This window comes from Pipistrellus kuhlii, unplaced genomic scaffold (genome assembly GCF_014108245.1).
Source record: "Pipistrellus kuhlii isolate mPipKuh1 unplaced genomic scaffold, mPipKuh1.p scaffold_m20_p_1, whole genome shotgun sequence".
NCBI lineage: Eukaryota > Metazoa > Chordata > Mammalia > Chiroptera > Vespertilionidae > Pipistrellus > Pipistrellus kuhlii.
In genome coordinates, this window is record NW_023425404.1 from 155182526 (window position 1) to 155206373 (window position 23848).

Here is a 23848-nt window from a genome sequence, read left to right on the forward strand (position 1 = left end):
TTTGTCCCAGTAGCACAAAGGTAATGCCTGAAAAGATTTCAGGAGAAATTAACATTTGATTCTTTCTTCAGGCAATAATAGCCTTTCTACTCTTCTGCTCTAAAAGGAATGGATTCATCCTACTCATAGGTGCAGGTTTCTCACTGCATCAAAAAGCTTTGTAAAAGCATGCTACTAGAGAGCCCTGAGTTTTCTATCAGAAAGACTTGCTTCCAGGCTAAGGAGGTTCATCATTTGGTAGTGGTCTATGGTATAATGGCACGAATCAGGGGGCATTCTGAGGTTTCTTTCTAAATTGACCTGTTTTAGCCAAGTGTAACTTACTTGCTTTTGAATTGCTTGGAAAATGAAGTGAGATAATATGTATCAAGTGTTTTGAAAGCTATAAAAGGCTATGCAAATGTAAGTTGTTACTTCAGAACAAATCAGTGAACAGGAAGAACAGTTTTTTTTGCCAGATATTTACATTACCATTCATTAACAGTAGCAAAATTACAGTTATGAAGTAGCAACGAAGATAATTTTATGGTCGGGGGTCACCACAACATGAGGAACTGTATTAAAGGGTTGCAGCATTAGAAAGGTTGAGAACCTAGAGCAAGGGTTGCTTGGGGTCTTTTTTTTTTTTTTTTTTTTTTTTAATAGTCCTAGAGCTAAGTTAAGAATATTTCTTACATTTTTAAAGTAATTAACAAAAGGGGGTGGGTAGATGTGTGACAGACCATTTGTGGCCCTCAACACGTAAAATATTTACTATCCAATCCTTTACGTATAAGTTTGCCAACCTATGCTGTAATTAGTGGTGTTTTTTTGTTGTTGTTGTTTTGTTTTTTTAAGTGTGGTTTAGACTGGCCAGCGTGGCTTAATGGTTGAGTGATGATCTAGGAATCATGTGGTTATGGTTTGATTCCAGGTGAGGATATAAGCCTGGGTTGCAGCTGGATCTCCAGAGTGGGGAGTGCGTGAGGCAGCTGATCCATGACTCTCATCATTGCTGTTTAAATCTCTCTGTCCCTTCTGCTCTGAAATCAATGTGTGTGTGTGTGTGTGTGTGTGTGTGTGTGTGTGTGTGTAAGTGTGGGTTAATTGCTGTTAGAACAGAGCAGCAACAGCACCTGGGAACTTGTTAGAAATGCAGGTCCTCAGGCCTGACCACAAATTTGCTGAATTAGGAACCCTAAGTGTAGGGCGCAGCAGTATGTATTTTAACAAATTCTCTAGGCGACTCTGATACATGGTAATTCTGAGAACTGCTGCTCTAGAGAAATTGTTTACCTGGGCGCCAGGTGAAGAATAACAGTGTGGCGCATAAAAGCCCCAAACTGGAAACCACTGAAGGTCAATCATGCAGTAGAGAAGATAAGTTGTGGCAGTAAATACAATGAAAGTATTCTGAGGCTTGTGGTTAAGGGCATGGAATGTGAAAGCAGCTGCTTGTGTTTGAATCCCAGCTCCACTAAATAGCTGTGTGATTTGACCTCTTTAAGCCTCAGTTTCCTCATTTGTAAAATACCGTATTTTCTGGCGTATAAGACGACTTTTGAAACGAAAAAAAGTCAACCGAAAATCGGGGGCAAAAGGTAGGTATAAAATATATAACTACTTTATGGGCTTACTGTGAAGCTTAACCAATTATGTAATTAGAAGAATGCCTGGTACAGAAGTATTAGACTTAAGAGCAACCTGCATATTATAGTACTTTAAGGAAAAATATGCCCAAGCTCATTTGGGAAAAGTGATGGTCTGCCTATATATTTTGCATATAACAAAATGACTAAGCAGCCTACTCTAGGTAAAACTATGTCGATTTTGGAGGTTCAACTGTTGGCATTGCCTCTGCAAACCTTGTTTTTCACATGTAAAAATAGTAAAATTGTTCTTATAGGATTGTGAAGAAAACTGATGCAATGTATATGCCCACATTGTGTTTGGTACATGAGCATTTAATAAATGTGTTCTCTTTCTTTTCCTAATTGCCCTTTCATTTCATTTCAGCCCTTCCTTCCAAAATGCCTCTGCTGTCTTGACATTCTTTGAGAAACATTTCAGAATTAAGGTGCAGAATGGCTTCCTTGACTGTCAGATTTGGCTTTTTCCATGAGTCAAGGTCAGGAGAGTCAGTATCTAGTGTTTTCCCAGCTGTGCCCGGGGACCAAGTCTTTGTCTAGATCTAGGACAGGACTGTAATCCTGATATTGCCTAGGATTTTAGTCTTTTAGCTTCCTCAATATGTAAAATTCTTAGCCTGTTAACCGGGGAGTTCCCTTTTTAATGACGCAACCTGTATCGGGCGCGTACTCTTGCACTAGGATGTGTCAGTACGTCACGCCCAGAGGACATAATTTCATATTATTTTTTTTTATTTATACTTAATGAAAATAAATGAAATATATATATATATATATATATATATATATATATATATCACAAAGGAAAACACAAAATTACAAAAAAAAATAGAAAATACCGACAAAAAAAATGGATACGTCGAATTAAAAAATTATAAATTTTACAAACAATGATAAAGATTACAAAAAATAGCCGAAACCGGTTTGGCTCAGTGGATAGAGTGTCGGCCTTCGGACTTAAAGGTCCGGGTTCGATTCAGGTCAAGGGCATGTACCTTGGTTGCCGGCATCCCCAGTGGGGGGTGTGCAAGAGGCAGCTGATCAATGTTTCTCTCTCATCTCATCGATATTTCTAACTCTCTATCCCTCCCCTTTCCTTCCTCTCTGTAAAAAATCAATAAAATATTTTTTAAAAATTACAAAAAATATATACCGTCCCTCTCGGGGCGCAACATATATTTCAAGGGCATATTCATATGTCCTACCCGTTCCTGATATTGTTTACATTTGACGTATTTATAGGTCCCGCTCGGTTAACAGGTTAGTATGTATTAGCAACACCTAAATACAAATACAAAACGGGTACGCAAAGAAATAGATTCTCGGAGGAGAAACCAAGATGGCGGCATAGGGTAGACACCTGAATGCAGCCTACCACAACAAATTTGAATTTAGAACTGAAAAACAGGGGAGGCATTGCCCTGAAGTGCCAGACGGCTGGCTGAGAGGAGGCTCTGCCATCTGGGAAGGAGAGAGAAGGCACGCTGAACCTCAGGAACTGTGAAGGACTTTTCTAAGGCGAGACTGACAGGGAACCAAAGATTGTCTGCGCCACCCCGAGACCCCACCCTATTCAAGCAGAGTACGGAAACCCTCCTAGCTGAGACACTGCTGATCCTCACAGCCAATTGGCTTGGAGATCAACGCTTCCCAGTGATACCAACAATAAGCAAGGCTTAACAACAAGACTGCACACACAGCCCACAAAGGGCTACACCAAGACTGTCCACCGCAGGTAACTGGGAAGGCTGTGCTACTGGGCTCTACCAGAACACCTAGCACACAAAGCTATTCCATCAAATCAGGGAAACAACTAAAATGCAGACAAGAAGAAGGACACAAAGGAAGGAGATGGAGGAAAAGAAAAGATTGGACATTGAGTTCAAAACTACAGTTATAAGGTTATTCAACAATATCCTAAAAAAGGCCGATAAAATAAATGAGACCTATGAGGATATGAAAAGGGAGCAACTAGAAATAATAAGGGATCAACAAGAAATGAAGAAAACATTGTCTGAAATAAAAAATAATATACAAAGTCCTAAAAACAGACTGGAAGATCGCAAGAATCAAGACAAAGATTTAGAACACAAAGAGCCAGAGGACACTCCTCTGCAGAAGGGAGAAGATAAGAGAATCCAGAAAGTTGAAGATAGTGTAAGAAACCTCTGGGACAATTTCAAGCGAACCAACATCAGAATTATGGGGATTCCAGAAGAGAGAGAGCAAGATACCGAAAGAGTACTAGAAGAAATAGTGACAGAAAACTTCCCCCACCTGGGGAAAGAAATAGACTTACAAGTCCAGGAAGCCCGCAGGACTCCAAACAAAAGGAATCCAAGGAGGACCACACCAAGACATATCATAATTAAAATTCCAAGAGCAAAAGACAAAGAGAGAATATTAAAAGCAGCAAGAGAAAAGCAGGTAGTGACCTATAAAGGAGCACCCATAAGATTGTCAGCTGATTTTTCAACAGAAACCATGCAGGCCAGACAGGAATGGCAAGAAATATTCAAGGTGATGAATAACAAGAACCTACAGCCAAAAATAATCTACCCAGCAAAGCTATCACTCAGAATCAAAGGACAGATAAAGAGCTTCACAAATAAAAAAAAGCTAAGAGTTCATCACCACCAAACCAGAATTATATGAATTGCTGAAGGAGGTTATTTAGGAAGAGGAAGAAGATAAAGATAAAAATTATGATCAACAAATACGTAGCTATCAACAAGTGAATCTAAAAACCAAGGGAATTTAAAAATCTGATGAACAATATTAACTGGTGAATATAATAGAAACAGAGGTATGAAAGGGGAGTGGACTGACGATTCTCAGGGAAAAGGGGAGTGGGGGTGCGGGAAGAGACAACAAAAACTGCACCTATGGATGCGGACAATGGGGGATGGGGAAAGGACAGAGGGTGGGGTGGGAACCTGGTGAAGGGGAGCAATTGAGGGGTGGAAGAGGATCACATTTGTAATAATCTGAACAATAAAGATTTATTAAAAAAAAAAAAAAAAGAAAGATATAGATTCTCTTTCCTTCTGTGTCATCCCCGCCCCCCAATCCTAGGGCCCAGCACCTAGGAGACCATATATATATATATAAATTGCTTTGAGTTGTCAGGATGAATTTAGTCTCAGTGGAGCTTAAAACCTCCACTTCCTAGGATGGCTTAATACACAATATCAGGTGAGTTTAGGGTGCAAGCACCTGAAAGCGCTGGCTGCATTTTATGCTCATCTAGAGCAGCAAACAACCTGCGGACACTTAAGAGAGGAAAATGATTAAATTCCCTCCCTCTTCACATCAGTCATCAAAGGGGGACCAGACATCTATGTCTCCAAAGGCAGCGCAAAAAAAGACGCAGCTCTGCGGGCGAACGGGCTCCTGGTTCTGGCGCGATCTCGAAGGGCGGCGAGACCAGAGTCATCAGCCAGGAGAAAGGCAGCCTCGTTGTGACGTCAAATCAGCGGACTCGCACCGGCTCCAGGCCGGTTCCGGTTCCCCGGCTTTCCGGGCGCGCGAGTACGTGAGAGCGCGGCGACGGTCTGCGCGTGCTCCGCAGAGGGACGCGAGGAGGTTGGGTCCGGCTCGCGGAGGAGATGCGTGATTGGCTGAGGCCGTGCCGGGGGGTCCCCCGGCCCTGTCGGCAGGGGTAAAACAATAAGAGGGGGCGGCGGCAAAGGGGGCGGGACGTCCGTGTTCCTCCTGGTCGCTTAGCCGCAGCGCCTGGCGCCGAGCGAGGGCTGTCTGGTAGCGAGGGGGACGAGCTCGCGGCTGCCCGGCTCCCGAGGTTTGACGTTTGGCGGAGGGCGGGGACGGCGAGCGAGGAGAATCCGCTGCAGCTGGTCCTCGGTCGGCGCCTGTCCCGCTGACCTCCGCGCGACGTACCCGCCGCCGCTGTTGGTTGGAGGTGTGTGAGGGGGGCCTGGAGGGGAGGTCGGGGTGGTGGTGGTCGGAAGGGGGGACTGTCCCTTCGCGCGCGCCGCGGCTCGAGGCAACCGTCCGGAGCGGGAGCCCGGGCGCCAGGGGTCTGGCGGCGGGGACACTGATTGCTCCCGCCGGCTGCCGGCGCTGCGGGGCTACGCGTGAGAGAGGAGCCGCTCGGGCGCCTTCTCCCAGGTGAGGGATGGGAGGCCGCGTGGGGCGGGAGCTGGCGGGCCGGCGCTGCGCGGCCGCGGGCTGCGAGGGCGCAGGTGGAGCGGGGGCTCGGCAGGGATGCGGCGGTGAGATGGGAAGGGGCCGCGCAGCGGTTCCCCAGAGCGCGCCGGCGGAGGCGTCCTGCGGCCGGCGAGGGGGTGGGCTTTGCGGGGAGGACGGTTCAGGTGGGGAGCGCGGCCGCCGCGGCTCCGGCGCCTCCCGCGGCACCCGTTCCGGGCTCCCGGGGCGCGGGGAGGCGGGCGCCCCGCCCGGGGCGGGGGGGGGGGGCGGTCGGGGGGGAGGGGAGAGCGCCCGTGTCGGAGGCAGAAGCGACGCAGATGCGAAAGTAGAGGCCTCTGGGCACCATTTCTGTGCAGTGAAACCGAATCCGGGGTTGCAGGCGCCCGCCGCTTGGCTCACCCGGTGCCTGGCGCTCCGCGGCCCGACAGCCCCTCTCGGGTTCATCCCCAGCGCGCTCAGACCCGGGGGCTGTCTGTGACGTACGCTTCTTCCTGCGGGCCCCCCCCTTTATTTATTTATTTTTATTATTTATTTATTTATTTATTTATTGGTCCTTTATTGGCCCAGGAACCGAAGAGATGTTTGAGTACTTTGAAGAATGGATTGCTTCCTTTCTACCCCACTTTTTTTTTCGGGGTGCGGGGGGTGCGGAAAGGGATAGTCAAAGTGGGGAGGAACCTAAGCTTCCCTAGTGTTCATTTTGTTAGTCGAATCTGGTCGAATTTTTACCTGTGTCTCTAAAAGCAGATTTCTTAACCTGTCCCTGTGCCGCTCGCTTTGCAGCGAATATAGGTTTGCATCTATCCTTGTCAGCATAGGTCAGTATTTTTTCCCCTTTCAAGGTCTGCCTAATGTTTTAGCTATTTTATTTATTTGTTTGTTTATTTATTTTGGAGGGACGGTGTCTTTGCTCTCATAAAACAGACAAACAAAAACACACGTGCACCGAAGGTGCAAACACAGCAAGGTTATCCTCTCGAATTCCTCCCCATATGATTGTCGTGGTATTACCTTGGGTTAACATCCTGGTTTGGGGTTCAAGATGCCAGACCTCGTTTTAGTCTTCTGAATGTTAGCAATGCATGTACCTGGTTCCGTGAACCATTTACTGCCATCAGGGAGCCCCATATACTAGAGGGTAAGAAGATGAGAATTCCTTGTCCAGCACCATATTTGGCAGTTAATATAGCCTTAGGCATGTGAGCAAGGTTTCTAAGTAAACATCATAGTATCCAGCGGTCCTTTTGATGTCCAAAATTCCTGGTCTTAAGAAATGGACAGTATAATTAGTTTGAACTTAGAACTGAATTATGTGTTTCTTTGGTTATATTTTTTACCTTTATGTTTTCTTAAGTTTTTAGAACTCAGTTATATGATTTAATCTCTAAATGCTGTTTAATTCTGAAAAGTTATCAGGAATTGTAGGTAGGATAAGGACCTGCAGTGGCTTGCTTATTACTAAGAGCTGTTCAGGTTTTGAATATTTGAGGTTGAAATATTAGTCAAGTGTGAACAAGTATTAAAGAAAAGTATTGAATCATTTGATAGTCCAATTGAGTGTTCATTTTGCAACTTGAATTGCCAGCAGACAACTCTTGAGCTGAATAATATTGGCACTGTTGGTAGCAGGAAATACTCATCTTTATTTCACTTATGAGAGATCAAAAAAGAAAATTTCTATAGCAGTTACTGAAAATCTATAAATACTACTAATAGTGTTTTTAGATTTTTAACAGTATCCTTATCCTGCAGAATTATTGTGTTGATAACCCACTATCAGGATTGAAATTCTTTCCTAAGTTGCTTTAAATAAGACTTTCCTACATAACTTATGATGAGGGGGTATGGAGGTGAAGAAGACTACTGTTCAAATCTGGTTTTGATAGATACAAATGTAAGGATTGTTTCTGAACTTTTGAATTCAATAGAACTTAATTGACAAACCTGACTTGGTTACTCTCCACTGGTAGACACTTGTTTAAGAACTGATAAGAGCCGAAACTGGTTTGGCTCAGTGGAAAGAGTGTCGGCCTGCGGACTGAGAGGTCCCAGGTTCCCGTTAAGGGCATGTACCTTGGTTGCAGGCACATCCCCAGTCCGGGGTGTGCAGGAGGTGGCTAATGGATGTTTCTCTCTCATCAGTGTTTCTAGCTTTCTATCCCTCTTCCTTCTTCTCTGTAAAAAAAACAAAACAAAAAAAACTGATAAGGCAAATTGTTTCTTCTCCCAGAACTCTGTACTGGCTCAGAAGCAATAATATAACAGTTCCTTGACTACTGTGTCTCAGCTTATTGTTTAATTTTTATATGTTTTACCCTATTTTGATAAAATGTTTTTAGTATGCTGGGTTGACACTTTTCAGATTTTCTATTATGTTACTGTCCCTTGCTTTTTTGCTTCTACCAACAATATCAAATACGTGAACAGTTGTGTCTTTGCTGTTCTTCTAAAGCAGTTGTTTTTAACAGGTGTAATGAAAACATCACCAGAAGCACGAGACCTGATTTCAGATTGTCTCTTTCATAACCATAAGGAGGGACTTTGATCGCCTTCCTTTTCTTAGGCTCTCTAAACATCAGTTTTCTTTTTCTGTAAATGAAACTAATATCCTATCTATTTCAAGGAGATAAGGAATATGTAGGCTACTTGTTAAACTTGAGAGCGTAATATAAATACATATTTTTATTATTGTTGGTCAGCATTTCCTCTCTTAATACTTAATCATTTTTAATAGTTTCTGAACTTCAAAACTTGCCTCCTTGCCTTTGGGGCCTAAAAAAAGAAAAGGCTTAATCCACAACTACCTTTGTTTATTTCTACTACTGCTACATGGATCTTGACTGTGATGCTTTCATTCAATTGTGGTCTGCCACAGCAAAGTAGCCTTTGCTAGAGAGATAGATACATTGCTGTTTGATTGGTAAAGTCATTTTAAACAGACCCACCTGGAGTTTTAGAAGATTCTAATTTTAATTTGGGGTTAGCTATTGAGAATGGTTCAGTGAGAAAGGGCCTGGGCCTGAATTGTATGAGCCCAGAGGGAGGGGCTCTGGTTGGGTAAGGGAGTAAGTATTCAATAGTGGAGATAAAGCTGTGTCCTAGCATAGACGTAGCTCTTGGTAATATAGTTTTTTTCTGGTAAAAATAACTTCATCCTATTTGTAGAAATCTTAGTCTTTTTATAAGAAGCAGGATGTAGTACATTTAACTTTGTAGTGCTGAACTCTTTCGTAGATTATTTTCCTATATGTCATTTTCTTTTGGCTTGTTGAGGGTCTTTTTTATTTTGTTTCATTTTTTAAATAAGACATGTGTTTCTAGTTCTTCGTTTCATTTAGGCCATTTTCTCCAAGCATTGAAATAGCCACCACAGTGTGATATGAATTTTTATGTCAATAATTTGTAATGAGTGAATTTTTTCCTCCCTCTTAGAACCACTTGAGCAAAGATGCTGCATTTCTTATTCTTAATAGGTTGTCGGGACACTCAAGGTTCCTCGGAGAGTGCATTTCTGATTGTGCCTTTTGATGCTTATATATAGTGGTGATAGTTGCAGCCAGGTGTTTGGAGTTAACAAACTATAATTAGGTTTTATGATTATATGTAGATCTAGCTATTTTATGGATAATAGTTTCTTTAATAAAAATGGAGATGTCATTTGAGATCCCTGAGATTAAAGATAATTGGTGAGATACAAAGTTACTTTGTTTTTTTTTTTAATCTGATAATTATTTTGCTATAGTAGATCTAAAAATTAACTTCACTGTCTTGCCAAAGTGACTACCTTGTCGTAACATTATTCAAATCAGATTGTCATTTAAATTTTTATCCTCTGTTGTTTTTCTCCCCCCTATGGTTTTGTAGTCTGACAATATTATTTTTTAGTTTAAAGTTGATTTTTTTGAAATTGTTTATAGTATAGATGTTTCCAACCTCTCCTCCCCACATACACACACACACACACACACACACACACACACACACACACATACACACACACACACACACACACTCTTTGCCTTTCCTCCACTCATCCCTGCCCCTCTTCAGGCCTTTAACACACTATTGTCTGTGTCCATGGGCTATGCATATTTGCATATATGTTCTTTGGTTAATCTCCCTTTCTTCCCACCCTCTCCCCTCTGAGGTCTGTTAGTCCATTCCCTGCATCCATTCCTCTGGACCTGTTTTGTTCATTAGATTCCACAAATAAGTGAGGTCATACAGTATTTGTCTTTCTCTGACAGGCTTATTTCCCTTAGTATATAATCTTCAGGTACATTCATGCTGTCACAAAGGATAAGAAATCCTTTTTTATAGCTGTGTAGTATTCTATTGTATAAATGTACCACAGCTTTTTTATGTACCCATCTACTGATGGGCATTTAGGCTATTTCCAGATCTTAGCTATTGTACATAACACTACTATAAACATAGGGATGTATACATCCTTTCTGATTGGTATGTTGGGAATCTTAGGTATATTCTCAGAAGTGGGATTGCTGGGTCAGAGGGCAGGTGCATTATTAATTTTTTGAAGAAACTCCATACTATTTTTACACAGTGGCTGCATTCCCACTAGCAGTGTACTAGGGTTCCCTTTTCTCTGCGTTCTCATTTATGCTTGTTCTTTATTGATGTACTAGAGGCCCAGTGCATGAAACTCATGCACGGGGAGGGGGGGTGGAGGGGGGGGAAGGGGGAGATTGCCCCTCAGCCCAGCCTGCATCCTCTCCAATCTGGGACCCCTTGGGGGATGTCTGACTGCTGGTTTAGGCCCAGTCCCGTACCTATCAAAATCAGATTTGAACAGTCAGGACATCCTTCTCACAATCCGGTACTGCTGGCTCCCAACTGCTTGCCTGCCTGCCTGCCAGTCTGATCACCCACAGCCTGATCGTCACCTAACTGCTCCCCTGCTGCTCTCCCCTGCCAGCCTTGTTGCTCCTAACTGCCCTCCCCTGCTGGCCTGGTCGCCCCCAACTGCCCTCTCCTGCCGTCCTGGTTGCCCCCAACTGCCCTCCCCTGCAGGCCTGGTCCCCCCCAACTTCCCTTCCCTGCAGGCCTAGTCCCCCAACTGCCTTTCCTTGCTGGCCTGGTCACTCCTAACTGCACTTCCCTGCTGGCCTGATCTCCCATAACTACCCTCCCCTGCTGGCCATCTTGTGGTGGCCATTTTTTACTACATGGGGGCGGTCATATTGTATGAGGGCGTGAGGGTCAATTTGCATATTACCTCTTTATTATATAAGATTGAGGGTAGACATTCTGGCAGTGATAACTGATTGTTATTTGATTTTAATTTGCCTCTCTCTGGTGATTAGTGGCTTTGAGCATTTTTTTTTTTTTTCCTAGTGTTGAATTGTAAGAGTTCTTTATATATTTTGGAAATTAATCCCTTATCAGATGTATCATTGGCAAATATATTCTCCCATATGGTAGATTCCTTTTTCATTTTTATCAATATAATGGTTTATTTTGCTGTGCAGAAGCTTTTTAATTTGATATAGTCCCATATGTGTTTTTCTTCCTTTATTTCTCTTTCCCTAGGAATGTATTGGTTAAAATGCTGCTACATTAGATGTCTACATTAGAAATTGTCTGCCTATGTTTTATTCTAGGATATTTATGGGTTTTTGAATTACACCTAAATCTTTTATCTATTTTAAGTTTATTCTTGTGTGTGGTGTAAGTTGATGTTTGTTTTGTTATGTTTTTTGTTTTTTTGCATGGACCTGTCTAATTCTCCCATTTATTGAATGGACTATTTTTACTTCATTGTTTGATCTTGCCTCCTTTGTCAAATATTAATTGGTTATAATGGCGTAGATGAGTTTTGGGGTTTTTGTTCTATTTCATTTGTTTGTATGCCTGTTCTTGTGCCGGTACCAGGCTGTTTTAATTATAATGGCATTGCAGTATAGTTTGATATCCAGTATTGTGAGCTCCTCCAAATTTGTTCTTGCTCCAGATTGCTGCAGCTATTCGGAGTCTTTCTTGGTTCTATATAAATTTTTAGAATATTTGTTCTAGATCTGTGAAATATGTTGGTATTTTAATTGGGATTGCACTGAATCTGAAGATTGCTTTCAATAGTATGGGCATTTTAATTATGTGATGAACTTGGTATATGCTTCTACTTGTTTGTATCTTCCTCTATTTCTTTTTTCAATATCCTGTAGTTTTCTGAGTACAAGTCTTTTACTTCGTTGGTTTATTCCTAGGTATCTTTACTTATTTTTTTTTAAATATATTTTCATTGATTTTTTTTTTACAGAGAAGGATAGAGAGTTAGAAACATTGACGAGAGAGAAACATTGATCAGCTGTCTCCTGCACACTTCCTACTGGGGATGTGCCCACAATCAAGGTACATGCCCTTGACAGGAATCGAACCTGGGATCTTTCAATCTGCAGGCCGATACTCTATCCACTGAGCCAAACTGGTTTCAGCAGTATCTTATTTTTTTGTTGTAATGATAAATGGGCTTTTTGTTTGTTTCTTTTCCTGAGAGTTCATTATTGGTGTTTAAATATGCCATTGATTTCCAGATGTTAATTTTGAGTCCTATTACTTTTCTGAATTCATTTATTAAATCTAGCAGTTTTTTGGTGGAGTCTTTAGGGTTTTCTATGTACAATATCAAGTCATCTGTGAATAATCACAGTTTTACTTTTTCCTTTTTAATTTGGATGCCTTTTATTTTTTCTTATATGATTTCTGTGCTTAGGACTTCCAGTATTATGGTGAATAATAGTGGTGAAAGTGAACATAATGACTGCACATGAATTGATAATTCACAGTTGGGGTTAGATTTATTTTATTTTTGTTTCTAAGACCATTGGTATCAGGTTATCTGAGAAAAAAATAGTACTATATCAGTAAACACAAGTGTTTTTTAAATTACCTCTTGGAAACATTAAAGTTGGAGAGTGAACCTTATAGTCTAGGCTAGGGGTGTCGAACTCAATCAGAGAAGGGGCCAAAATCTAAAATCCAGCCTAAATCGCGGGCCGAATGGTTTACTGAACAGTCATAAACTGTCATTGTGATGGAAACACAGCGGAGTGCAGTGATGACAGCGCGGTGCGGGCCACATTGCAAGGCCTGGCGGGACGGATTTGGCCCGCGGGCCTTGTGTTTGACACATGTGGTCTAGGCTGTAGGTTTTTTATTATACTCTTTCTCTATGTAACTGCTCATTTTTAATTCTAGTATGGTATCTTTATGATCTGTTTCTCCCATTGCAGCCTTCTCAATTTTATTTTCAGTTAGATGGTAATATTTAAGCACACTCTGACTTTAACCATCAATGGTCATTAATGTAAGCATATTATCGGTACTTTTTTTTGTTAACTAGTAGTACTAAATGAATTTTCATACTTTCAACTTCTATTCTAGAGCCATGTTTCCTAGCCAATAACTCATATCTGTTAGATGGTTATCAAAACCTAAATGAAAAATTTTCAAATACTATTTTTAAAAAGTACAAAGTCAATATATGTTCTTTTAAATACTTGGGCAAAGTGATGTAAGTAAAACTTTACTGTTTTTCCCTATTTTTATTGTGTGTATTATTTTGTATTTTATAGCTTTGCCATAATTTAGTAAATTTTGTTGTTGATGGGCATTTAGACTGATTTTTTTTCTTTTGTGGCCATGAAAAACCTTGAATATACATATTTGTGTATTTACTTCTTGAAGTGTGATTACTGTGTATGTGTTCATTTTTATTACTTTGGTTAAAACTGTGAAATTAAATTTCCAAAAGGTTTTAACAGTTTTATATTTCACCAATACTGTTTGTGAAAGAGCCTTTTCCCCATATTCTTAACAGTACTGGATATTAATTTTTGTTAATCCTTGTAACTGAAAGATGGCAACTTTGAATAAATTGCCTTTTTTGAACTATTGAATAGTATTGATTTCAGGGTACCATGTTTCTCTTATAAATGCTTGGTTGTGGTAGATTCTATATAATTGGTTGTGAAATGATTGACAAAATGAAGCATAATTGCATTGCTAAATGTTAATTGAGGAATAATTTACAAAGAGTAAAAACCACTCTTTTCATATGCAGTTATATGCCTTTGGACAGACATACAGAGTCATAAGACTCCCACTTCAAAGTACAATATAGTTCTATCACCTAAAGTTCCCTCATGTTCCTTTATAGTTGTTTCCCTTCTGCCTCCAGCCCCTGAACTGATGTAATCCTATAATTTTTACATTTTACAAAATGTCCTATCAATAGAATTATATAGGATTAACTTCTTTAGCTTGGAATAATATTTTTGAAACTAATCCATGTTGTTGCACAAGTCGGTTCTTTTTATTGCTGAGCAGTATTCAATTGCATGGACTTACACCACAATTTATTTATTCTCCTGGCTAATGGTCATTTTGTTGTTTCCAGTTTTTGAATGTTTGTTAATAAAGGTGTCATAAACACCATATATGTTTTTTAACATATGCTTCATTTCTCTAGAATAAATATGTAGGAGTAGGATTGCTGAATAATATGGGATATGTGTATGTATTTAGTTTTATAAGAAACTGCCTTACTGTTTTCTGAAGTGATTAACATTTTTTCATTTCTACCAGTTCTCCCTATCTTTTAAACAGTTAGTACTTTTAGACTTTTATGTTAGTCGTTATTATAGGTGTTGAGTTGTAGGTTATTGGCTTCATCATAGAAATCTAGAAGCATTAGAAAGAGGAGGTCAGCCAGACAGATAGAGGGGTGAGGAAAGGTTATTGGATTTTTTTTAGAAGAATTGTGACTTTTGAGGGAATGACATTCAAGGGAAAACTCAGAATATAATACATGAAAGGGGAGTAGAGAAGAGGATGACTTAAGACAGATTCACATTTAGTAATTTAGGGCAAGATCTGACTAATGAAGTGTCATGATAAAGACGCAAAGTTGACAATTCAGAGGAAAGATAATTATATCCTATTGGGGCAAACAGATAAGGGGACAGTATTTTAGCTGGACCCAAATATGAATGCATAGGGTTTCAATCATTAGATAGAAAGGCATGGGATGAGTATTGAAATTGGAGTCAAGGTGTTCTTGTTAATAAACTTCTAGAATCCTGGCATTGGAGTTATTTAATCTTTGTTAGACACACGACTAGTTTGATAATATTTCTGCTGAATTATTCTGTTAGTCTGCAATAAATACCTGCAGTGACTGGCTATTCATGCAATAGCTCTTTCAGGTTATTCTTTCATTATATTTATATTAGAGTCCCAGTGCATGGATTCATGCACCAATGGGGTCCCTCAGCCTGGCCTGCGAGGATCAGGCTGAAACCAGCCTGGTGCATGGGTTCGTCCAGGGCATGTCAGCCCACCTCGCCCAGTCCCTTTTAGGGCTGATCAGGGCGGGCTGGCCGGGCAGGGACCGCAGGAGGGTTCCAGGGCGTGTCCAGCCTGTCTCACCCAGTCTGGATCCACTGGACCCCAGCAGCAAGATAACCTACTGGTTGGAGTATCTGTCCCCTGGTGGTCAGGCATGTCATAGTGACTGGACAAACAGACACTTAGCATATTTTATTATGTAAAACGAAAGGCCCGGTGCACAGGATTCATGGCCTGTGGGGGTCAGCCCGCTGTGGGAGCGCTGTTCATCCTGGTCAGCCAAACAGCTGTGGACCCGCCCTCTGAGTGATGCTCCCACTGCAGCTCCTGCGTTGAGTCTCTGCACTTCAGAGCGACTGGCCAACCTGTTGTTCTGATTGTTCCGCCATTTGATCGCTGGGCTTTTATAATGGGATAGGACTGAACCTAAATCTACCTTTCTGTAATTTGTATTTACTATTCAACCAGTATTGAACTTGTACAGAGTAGAAGAGAAATGTTAGCTCATTTTTTACTTTATATTCATACTAGCCTTAGGTTGTTTGCTTTGGGGACAGTTCCATTATATGCTGCTAATTCACTGACTTAAAGTAAACAAAAACCTAAGTGCTTAACTAAAAGCTGAAGTTTTAGTCATGGGAATAGAGGCTTAATAATTTTGGTTGATAACAGGTTTTTTAAGTATTCATTTGGAAATTGAGGAAATCTGAGTATATTGTAGATACTGATAGGAAGTCCATTGTGACTTTCTTTTCTATCTTATTTGTATATATGTGTTACTTTTTCCCTTCTCTCTTCTCAATGGGTTATGAGGATTAAGAGATTTAGAAAAATGTTAACAGTTGACATATAGAGCATTTTCTCTGGGTGTGTTTTTCAGGAATTAGTCTAAGCAAGTGGAGGAGACATTTTAAGAAATAGGAATGAATAAAAAGATACTGATGAAGATCCACATGGATTTTAAGTATGATGGGTCAGAGTTGGTCAGTAGAATGATCTTGGACATAGCTAAGGCTCAATAGATAATGAGGGAAGCTGGATATAATGTTGGTATTTGGGTGAATAAATAGGATAGATAGCTTTTGATTGAAAGGAAAAGAATAAATTTTACGTTGTGCATCTCAGTCTTACAGCAATCTCCACATTGTCAAATGGAGTTTAATACATAGAATTTCACTTTCTCTAAAATTATATTAGATGATAATTGGTCTTATAAGGTGCTAGAGGCTAACCTTCTGAAGATCCTTTTTTGAACTGTCTTGGTATCTTTATTGACATGGATAGTCTTGTAGGCTTGACCAGAGATCATGTCTTAATTTGTAAATTAGGAAATTGAGATAAAAAAGAATATGACTTTTTATTGTGAATGGGTAATTTGGTTCTTTCTTTCTCTTAACTTTCTTATATGCACTGCCTGGCATGAGTAATAAACACAAATTCTGTATTAGTCAGCTTTTTCCATATCCCAAACTACTTTATTTGGTGGTTCATCTATAATTTATCCCTAATGCTGCTTTGATGCATACCTTATTTATTGAACTGTTAATTTTCCTACTCTGGGGTGGAGGAGTGGGAAGAAGATGGAAGAGATGGCAGTTGCTTGTATAGAACACATAAATTAGTTTGTCATTAAAAAATAGATTAGTCAGTAAGGTTGTGCCATGCCCAGTACCTTTACTTTCTGCTTGATTTCCATCAGTTGGTTATATTTTAGCCCTCTAAATTCTGATTCACTTTAAATCAGAATTATGGTAAAGAAGTAACCGATCTTTAAGTTATATTTCTCAGTATAATTACCTTAAAATCCATTCTCTGAGTGACATCTTTATTTCATTTTATCATCCCTGTGGAGGAGCCTCCTGTGCCTTAAGAAAGAGGCTCTTCATAGCCTCATATTGTATAGCCATTAGTTAGGCTTCTACCAGATGAACATTGTCTTTTCTCATTTGCCATTTCAAATTACCTTCTTTGAATAAATAATCCTATATTATAAAACCTTAATATGCAAATCAACCAGATGGCAGAACTACCAGTTGCTCTGCCACACACCACCAGGGAGCAGATGCTCAACACAGGAGCTGCCCTCAGTATGGTCACTGCTGCATTCAGCATCCCAGATTGCGAGAGGGCAGGCCTCTAGTTTATTGAATAATAATCAAATAAAAGTTACCTTCATTTCCTATTCCCTTTGTCTAGCTCTGATCTAAATTGATGATACCATGATCATGATATTTCATTGACTTTCTAGGTGGTAGGTTATTTGAAATCCCTCTTGAATGATCCTTGTTACAATAACTTTTTAGTGTATTTTGCCCCTTCCTTTGATATTGATAGGTGTGATCTGTACCTTTTTTTACTTTGGTTACATGTGAGAAAAATGATAAGTGGATATGTACTTTGTAAATATGATGGGATATTTGGGATAAATGAGGAAGTGTCACTGTAGAAAATCTGGAAATACAGAGGAAAAAGGGAACAATGAAGTTCCCCAACCTAATTCTTAATAACATTTCTGTCTTTAACGATTTGAACAAAACTATTTTTTAAAAGTATTTTTTTATTGATTTTTAGAAAGAGAAGAAGGGAGAAGGAGAGAGAAACATCAATGAGACAGGAATATCATTGATTGGCTGCCTCTTGCATGCACCACACCAATCACACCAGTGATCAAGCCCTCAACCCAGGCATATGTTTTGACTGGGAATTGAACTGTGACCTCCAGATACTCAATTGCTGAGCCATGAAGGTTGGATTGTTATAATTTTGACTGTTCTGGGGCTGTAAACATATAAATCATTTAAATGAAGAAAGGTTGTGTTCTAATATTATTTTGTATTTCTTTTTTGTTTATTTTGTTAATCTTCATCCGAGGATATTTTTCCATTGATTTTTTAATTTTATTTTAGGGAGAGTAGAAGAAAGAGGGAAAGACAGAGAGAAACATATAGATTGGTTGCCTCATGCATGGGCCCAGGCCCTGGTTGGGGCTCTGGGCCAGGGTTGAGCCTGAACCAAGGTATGTGCCCTTGAGGCTTTATCCACTGAGCCAAACTGGCTAGGGCTGTATTTGTGTTTCTTTACCTTATCTTTGAGATTTTAGCTTAAAAGTAATTTTTAGCATAGCACCTTACACATTCTGTTCTTTGCTTGTTATATTCCTTGACAGACTATAAACTCCTTGAGGGCTAGAGTCTTATCTTGTTCCCAGTGCATTTAATTGATTATAAACAGTACAGTACATGGCTTAGTTAGATGCTTAATCAATGAAAAAAAAAAAAAGATTAAAGAACTCAAATCTTTTTTTGAATATTAAGATTATTGTTGATTTTTAGTGGTAATCATTATTTTGAAAGTATGAAGAAGAAACAAGTTAGTACTTTTTTCACAAGTGTAATCTCGCAGTCCTGTCTCCTCTACCTAGTTTTTAAAAATGAATTCGTGAACATAAGGAGATAATGGTCCCCAAAAGAAAAAAAGGTTCTATGAATGGAAAATCTTGTTTACTTGTTCTTATTACTTTTTCTTATAATCTGAGGCAGCACTGGACTGTCTTGTTCGTGGTTACTTGATTTTATAGTCCATTCTGAGGCAGCACTGGACTGTCTTGGAAATAACGGTGCTACTTCTCCCTTTTTAGGGATAAGGCAGGAGATGCAGATGTTGGAGATTACAAGTGGTTTTTTGGAATTCTTTTGTCATTGTAAATTACTTTTTAATAAGTGGTATTAGTTTTCTTAATTACCACTTGTATGGCTCAGAAAATTTATTTCATGGAAGTTTACAAAGACGACTTTCCAATACTTAATATTCTTGTGTTTGCTCCTTTAGATTTTGACATTGTGCAGCAAAGAAATGGTTATGGAGAAGCCCAGTCCGCTGCTTGTAGGGCGGGAGTTTGTGAGGCAGTATTATACTTTGCTGAATAAAGCTCCAGAATATTTACACAGGTAAATTTTAAATGGTATATTTTAGTATTTTTTATTTAGTTTTATAGATTTATTTTCTTGAGTATGACTTGACATATTGTCTTCCTGTCACCTCCTCTCTTGACAGTATCTTTTGTAAACCTTATCTAATATTTTAACTATCTGGTGGCTGAAACCATTTTTTTTTTTATATGAAATCCACAGAAAGAAAACCACTTAACACAATATAACACATCACACGCTTATGCATGTGCACAAAATTATATATTCTGGTACTTTGTTTCATTTAAAAAAAACAACCACCTTTGGCTTGACAACTAATAAGTTCCAGTGTGCAATTTGAAATCATGGGCTTAAGCCATCTCAAAGTTCTCTATAGCAACGTTAGGAAATGAATCCATTAAGTGAATACATTTGTGAACATATCTTGATTAATCTGCAAAATAGTATTTCTTGGTAAAATAGCAACAGGAGCCTTGTTTACTATTTTGGTAAGAGTTGGAATTTGTAAGCTTATTTTTTTTCCAGAGATTGAAATGAAATTGATTTATGTTCTTTCTGGTATATTTTAGCAGGTGGAAGATAAGTGAGACTTTTGTAAGTATTAGGCTTTGCAAGTATTTGTTGTAGAATACTCTAGCCAAGTGAGCTAAGGGTAAATATATTATTTATAGGTCCTCTTACAAAGATGCTAGTTATACTAAAGTTAGATTTTGCAATATGCCCTGCATTTTTAAACTTGTGTATTATTCTGTTACAGGAGATGAATACTTACACATTTTCCTAATTATAAAAATAAAAGCATTCTTGTTGACAGTGTTTGTGGAAGGAGAATAGAATTAATAGGGCCATTCATGATTTGACATTTAATCTTTTTACAATGTAGGTATTAACATTTTTAGCTTTTTTTGTTTAAGCAAGGAACTTTTTTTTATAGTGACGAAAAAGTAAAATGTAAAACAGACTTTCAAATAACAGCACTAACTTCTGTTTTATACTATGTAACCAGTTTCCCTAGTAATGAAAATTTAGTTTGTAATTTTGCACTGGTTAATACTATAACGAATATCCTTACACATACATTTTGTGCATCTTTAGACCAAGTTCCTAGAAGTCAAAATGTTAAAGGTTTTATGCACATTTAGAGCCAAATTGTCCTCCAGTGAGATAATAGCAATTGATGTGCTTGCCAGTTTTACATGGGAGGAAATAGTATAAACTTTAAAATATGGGTAACAGTTAAAAGTATGGATGTTGAAATGAGACAGACTGAGTTTATGTCTTAGCTGCTCCACTTGAAAAGTGTGTGATCTTAGGTAAGTTATTTTAACTTCTGAATATCAGTTTGCTCATTTAGATAATAGCAATTATTTCATGAAGTTGTTGTTAGGGTTAAATGAATCAGTGTATATAATGCATTGAGAACATTACTTGGCGTAGAGGAAGTCTTAAACATGTTTTATTATGATAGAACTTGAATTCTCTTTATGAGAAAATCAACCTTGCATGTTTGATAACCCTTATTTAAAAAGATATTAATTCTTATTGCTTTAGGTAATGCAAGAGAAGCATCGTGTATACTTAAGAGCAATATAAAAATATTAATAAAAATTGGGTGTTGAAATAATGTAGATTTTTTTAATGTAATCTATGAATTATATGTTGTTTTAAATCTAAACTGATTTAATCTAAGCCTTTCAAGGGTTAGTAATCATTTGGAACTCAAAATAGAATGTTAAACAGCATTTGATTCCCAAACAAATCTAGGTAACTGAGTTTTTTAATCTAAAGGAAAAAGAAATGGGTCAACTACTGCCGCATCAGTATGTAGAATTTTTTATGAATATTTCATTTTTCCACTTAACAAAAAATAGATGTAACAGGAATTAGATGAGAATAACTAATTATCTGGGTGCATGATATATTCAGTGTGCTAGACACGCTAATAATTCTATGTCATTATTCACTTAACCCTTACAAAAACCCTGTGGGGTAGTCACTGTTCTGATTTATAACCAAGGAAAGTGAACTTAAAAACCCTAAATGTACTTAAACGTAAACAACTAATCATTGAGAGAGCTGGACGTGGAAATTAGGTCTCTCTAATACCAGAACTCTATTGCCTCTTAGACTTCTTGACAATTGAATATTAATCATTATCAATGGTTTTACAGGTTTTATGGCAGAAATTCTTCCTATGTTCATGGTGGAGTAGATGCCAGTGGAAAGCCCCAGGAGGCTGTTTATGGCCAAAATGTAAGTATCAATTTCATATACATTTTCGATTTTCTTGTGTGTTGATAGAGATTTGAAAAAATAGCCTTCATGTGCCCATTACTTTATTTCCTTTTAAATAATTCTTTATTGTTGAAAGTTTTATATATGCCCCCCTCATTGCCATTAATTTCTTGAATGTGATCATTAGTTGTAACTAGAATTTATGTTACAGTAATTGTGATTGTGCTTTGAGTTCTTAAAAACATCCATTTTGTATGAAGCACAGTATTATATGGGGGTGAATACAAAGGAGAAGAGGGATGTTTTCTCTCCTTGATGTAATTTATACATGAAACAGTTGAAACAGTGTATTAAGTTTATACAAATGTGGGCTGAATCTTACTTTAAATAAGGATGTACGGAAGTATGTATGCTCCTTAAGATTTTGTAGAGAATAGGATGTGGGATTTCCGCTGGACTCTGAATTATGGGATTTGGCCTTTGCAAACGAGGAAATTGAAAGTAGAAGAAAAGGCCTCAGCAAGCATGCAGTAAAGTAAAATTAACTATGAGGTCAAGGAGAAGTCAACACATTCTGTGTGAGTAAATACCCAATACAGAATAGTGGCAGGAAGCTTTATAAAGCCCATACTTCTGCATAATAAGAGACATCATTGTGATATCTTGTATAGAGAGTTGACATGTTGAAAATGGTGGCTTAGGAATACCAGTCTGGTAGTAACACATATATGATGAAAAGGATTCAAGTGAGGCAGAAGGATTAAGTAAATAATCTATAAATTGTAAGGAAGAAATCAGTGAAGTTTTGATGTAGTATTATATTCTGTGGTCTGCAAACTGTGGCTCAAGAGCCACATGCAGCTCTTTGACCCCTTGAATGTGGGTCTTCCACAAAACACCATAGCCTGGGCAAGTCTATTTTGAATAAGTGGCATTAGGAGAAGTTTAAGTTTAAAAAATGTGGCTCTCAAAAGAAATTTCAATCATCGTTCTGTTGATATTTGGCTCTGTTGACTAATGAGTTTGCTAGCCGCTGGTATAGTTAATGCAGTATCACAAGAATTTGTATTTTTTTCCTTCTCCTAATAAAGGATATACACCACAAAGTATTATCTCTGAACTTCAGTGAATGTCATACTAAAATTCGTCATGTGGATGCCCACGCAACCTTGAGTGATGGAGTAGTTGTCCAGGTCATGGGTTTGCTGTCGAACAGTGGACAGCCAGAGAGGAAGTTTATGCAAACCTTTGTTCTGGCTCCTGAAGTAAGTTTTCATTTACATAATTTTATTTGGCTCTTAGTTGCTTGATGTGTCCAAAGAGTTTCTTCATACCAGTTTACATACATATACATGTAGCTTTTTTGAGAAATTTGTAGTGAACATGTTGATATAATTTACTTGTGCTTTGTGTGCGTGTGTGTTTGTACTCTTTGACTAGTGATAAAAGATATTGATACTAATGGGTAAATAGATGATTAAAATTATAGAACTAATACAAAAATTATGTTTTATAGGTTACATATTAAACAGAATGGAAAAGTTCCATTTGTTAATTGTTCAGATTCTTTTACATTGAGTACATATTTCTTGAGTTCCAATATTCTTTGATTGATTTTCTTTAGTTTATTTTATTAACATCATATAGTAGGTTCAACTTTGGAAAATTATATTTAGTCTACATTATTTCTATAGTATTAAAATAGAAATTGAGTATGTTGTGTAATTTGTTCTTTTTGTGGTATGCCACCTTTATGGGTACTTACGGCATATTTGGATGTTGTTCTTTTTACAGGGATCTGTTCCAAATAAATTTTACGTTCACAATGATATGTTTCGTTATGAGGATGAAGTATTTGGTGATTCTGAGCCAGAACTTGATGAAGGTGAGGTTACTTTCAAGGTAGAAAGGTTCTTTCATCACTCTTCAAGGAAAAGTATGAAACTTACAGAAGCTTTTGTATATTATAACTGAGTCAAAACCCCTTTCTCCTTTTGGTATTTGTTTAAACAATATAGATGTTCATTACATGAAATTTTTAAAAAGTCAGATATAGAGAAGAAAATTCTCAATCTCATCCTTTATAGATAACTAACAGTTTTGTGCAAATTACAGAATTTTGTTGAATCCTATACTTGGCCTAAAGCTTGCCTGGCCCGTGTGGCTCAGTGTTGAGCATTGACCTATGAACCAGGAGGTAATGGTTCAATTATTGGTCAAAGCATATGCCTAGGTTGCAGGCTCAGTCCCCAGTGTGGGATGTGTAGGAGGCAGCTGATCAATGATTCTCTCTCATCATTGATGTTTCTCTCTCTCTCTCCATCTCCCTTAAGGAAATTAATAAAATGTTTTTTAAAAATAATAAAGCTTGCTTTTAATTTTTCACTTAATATCTTTGTTGACTGGTAATTTTTTAGTTATACCATAATATTTAATTGATCTTCTGTTGATAAACATCATTTTTAAAATATATTATTTGCTCTATTGAATAGATGTGACAAAGGAAACTGAGTTATGGCTTTG

The 23848-nt window shown here is 38.5% G+C and overlaps 1 protein-coding gene across 5 annotated transcripts in view; it reads left to right on the forward strand.

The window, feature by feature from the left end:
• The first annotated feature begins 5399 nt into the window (after positions 1–5399).
• G3BP2 (G3BP stress granule assembly factor 2) overlaps positions 5400–23848 on the forward strand; it is a 32914-nt gene continuing 14465 nt past the window's right edge. For 4 of the 5 annotated variants that reach the window (XM_036413513.2, XM_036413533.2, XM_036413523.2 and 1 more), the window contains exons 1-5: positions 5400–5547; positions 18990–19108; positions 21262–21343; positions 22417–22590; positions 23120–23210. In XM_036413513.2, the coding sequence (XP_036269406.1) occupies positions 19014–19108; positions 21262–21343; positions 22417–22590; positions 23120–23210 (442 nt within the window). In that variant the 5' untranslated portion in view covers positions 5400–5547; positions 18990–19013. The remainder of the gene's footprint in view (positions 5548–18989; positions 19109–21261; positions 21344–22416; positions 22591–23119; positions 23211–23848) is intronic. The other variant, XM_045571661.1, reaches the window with a different exon arrangement.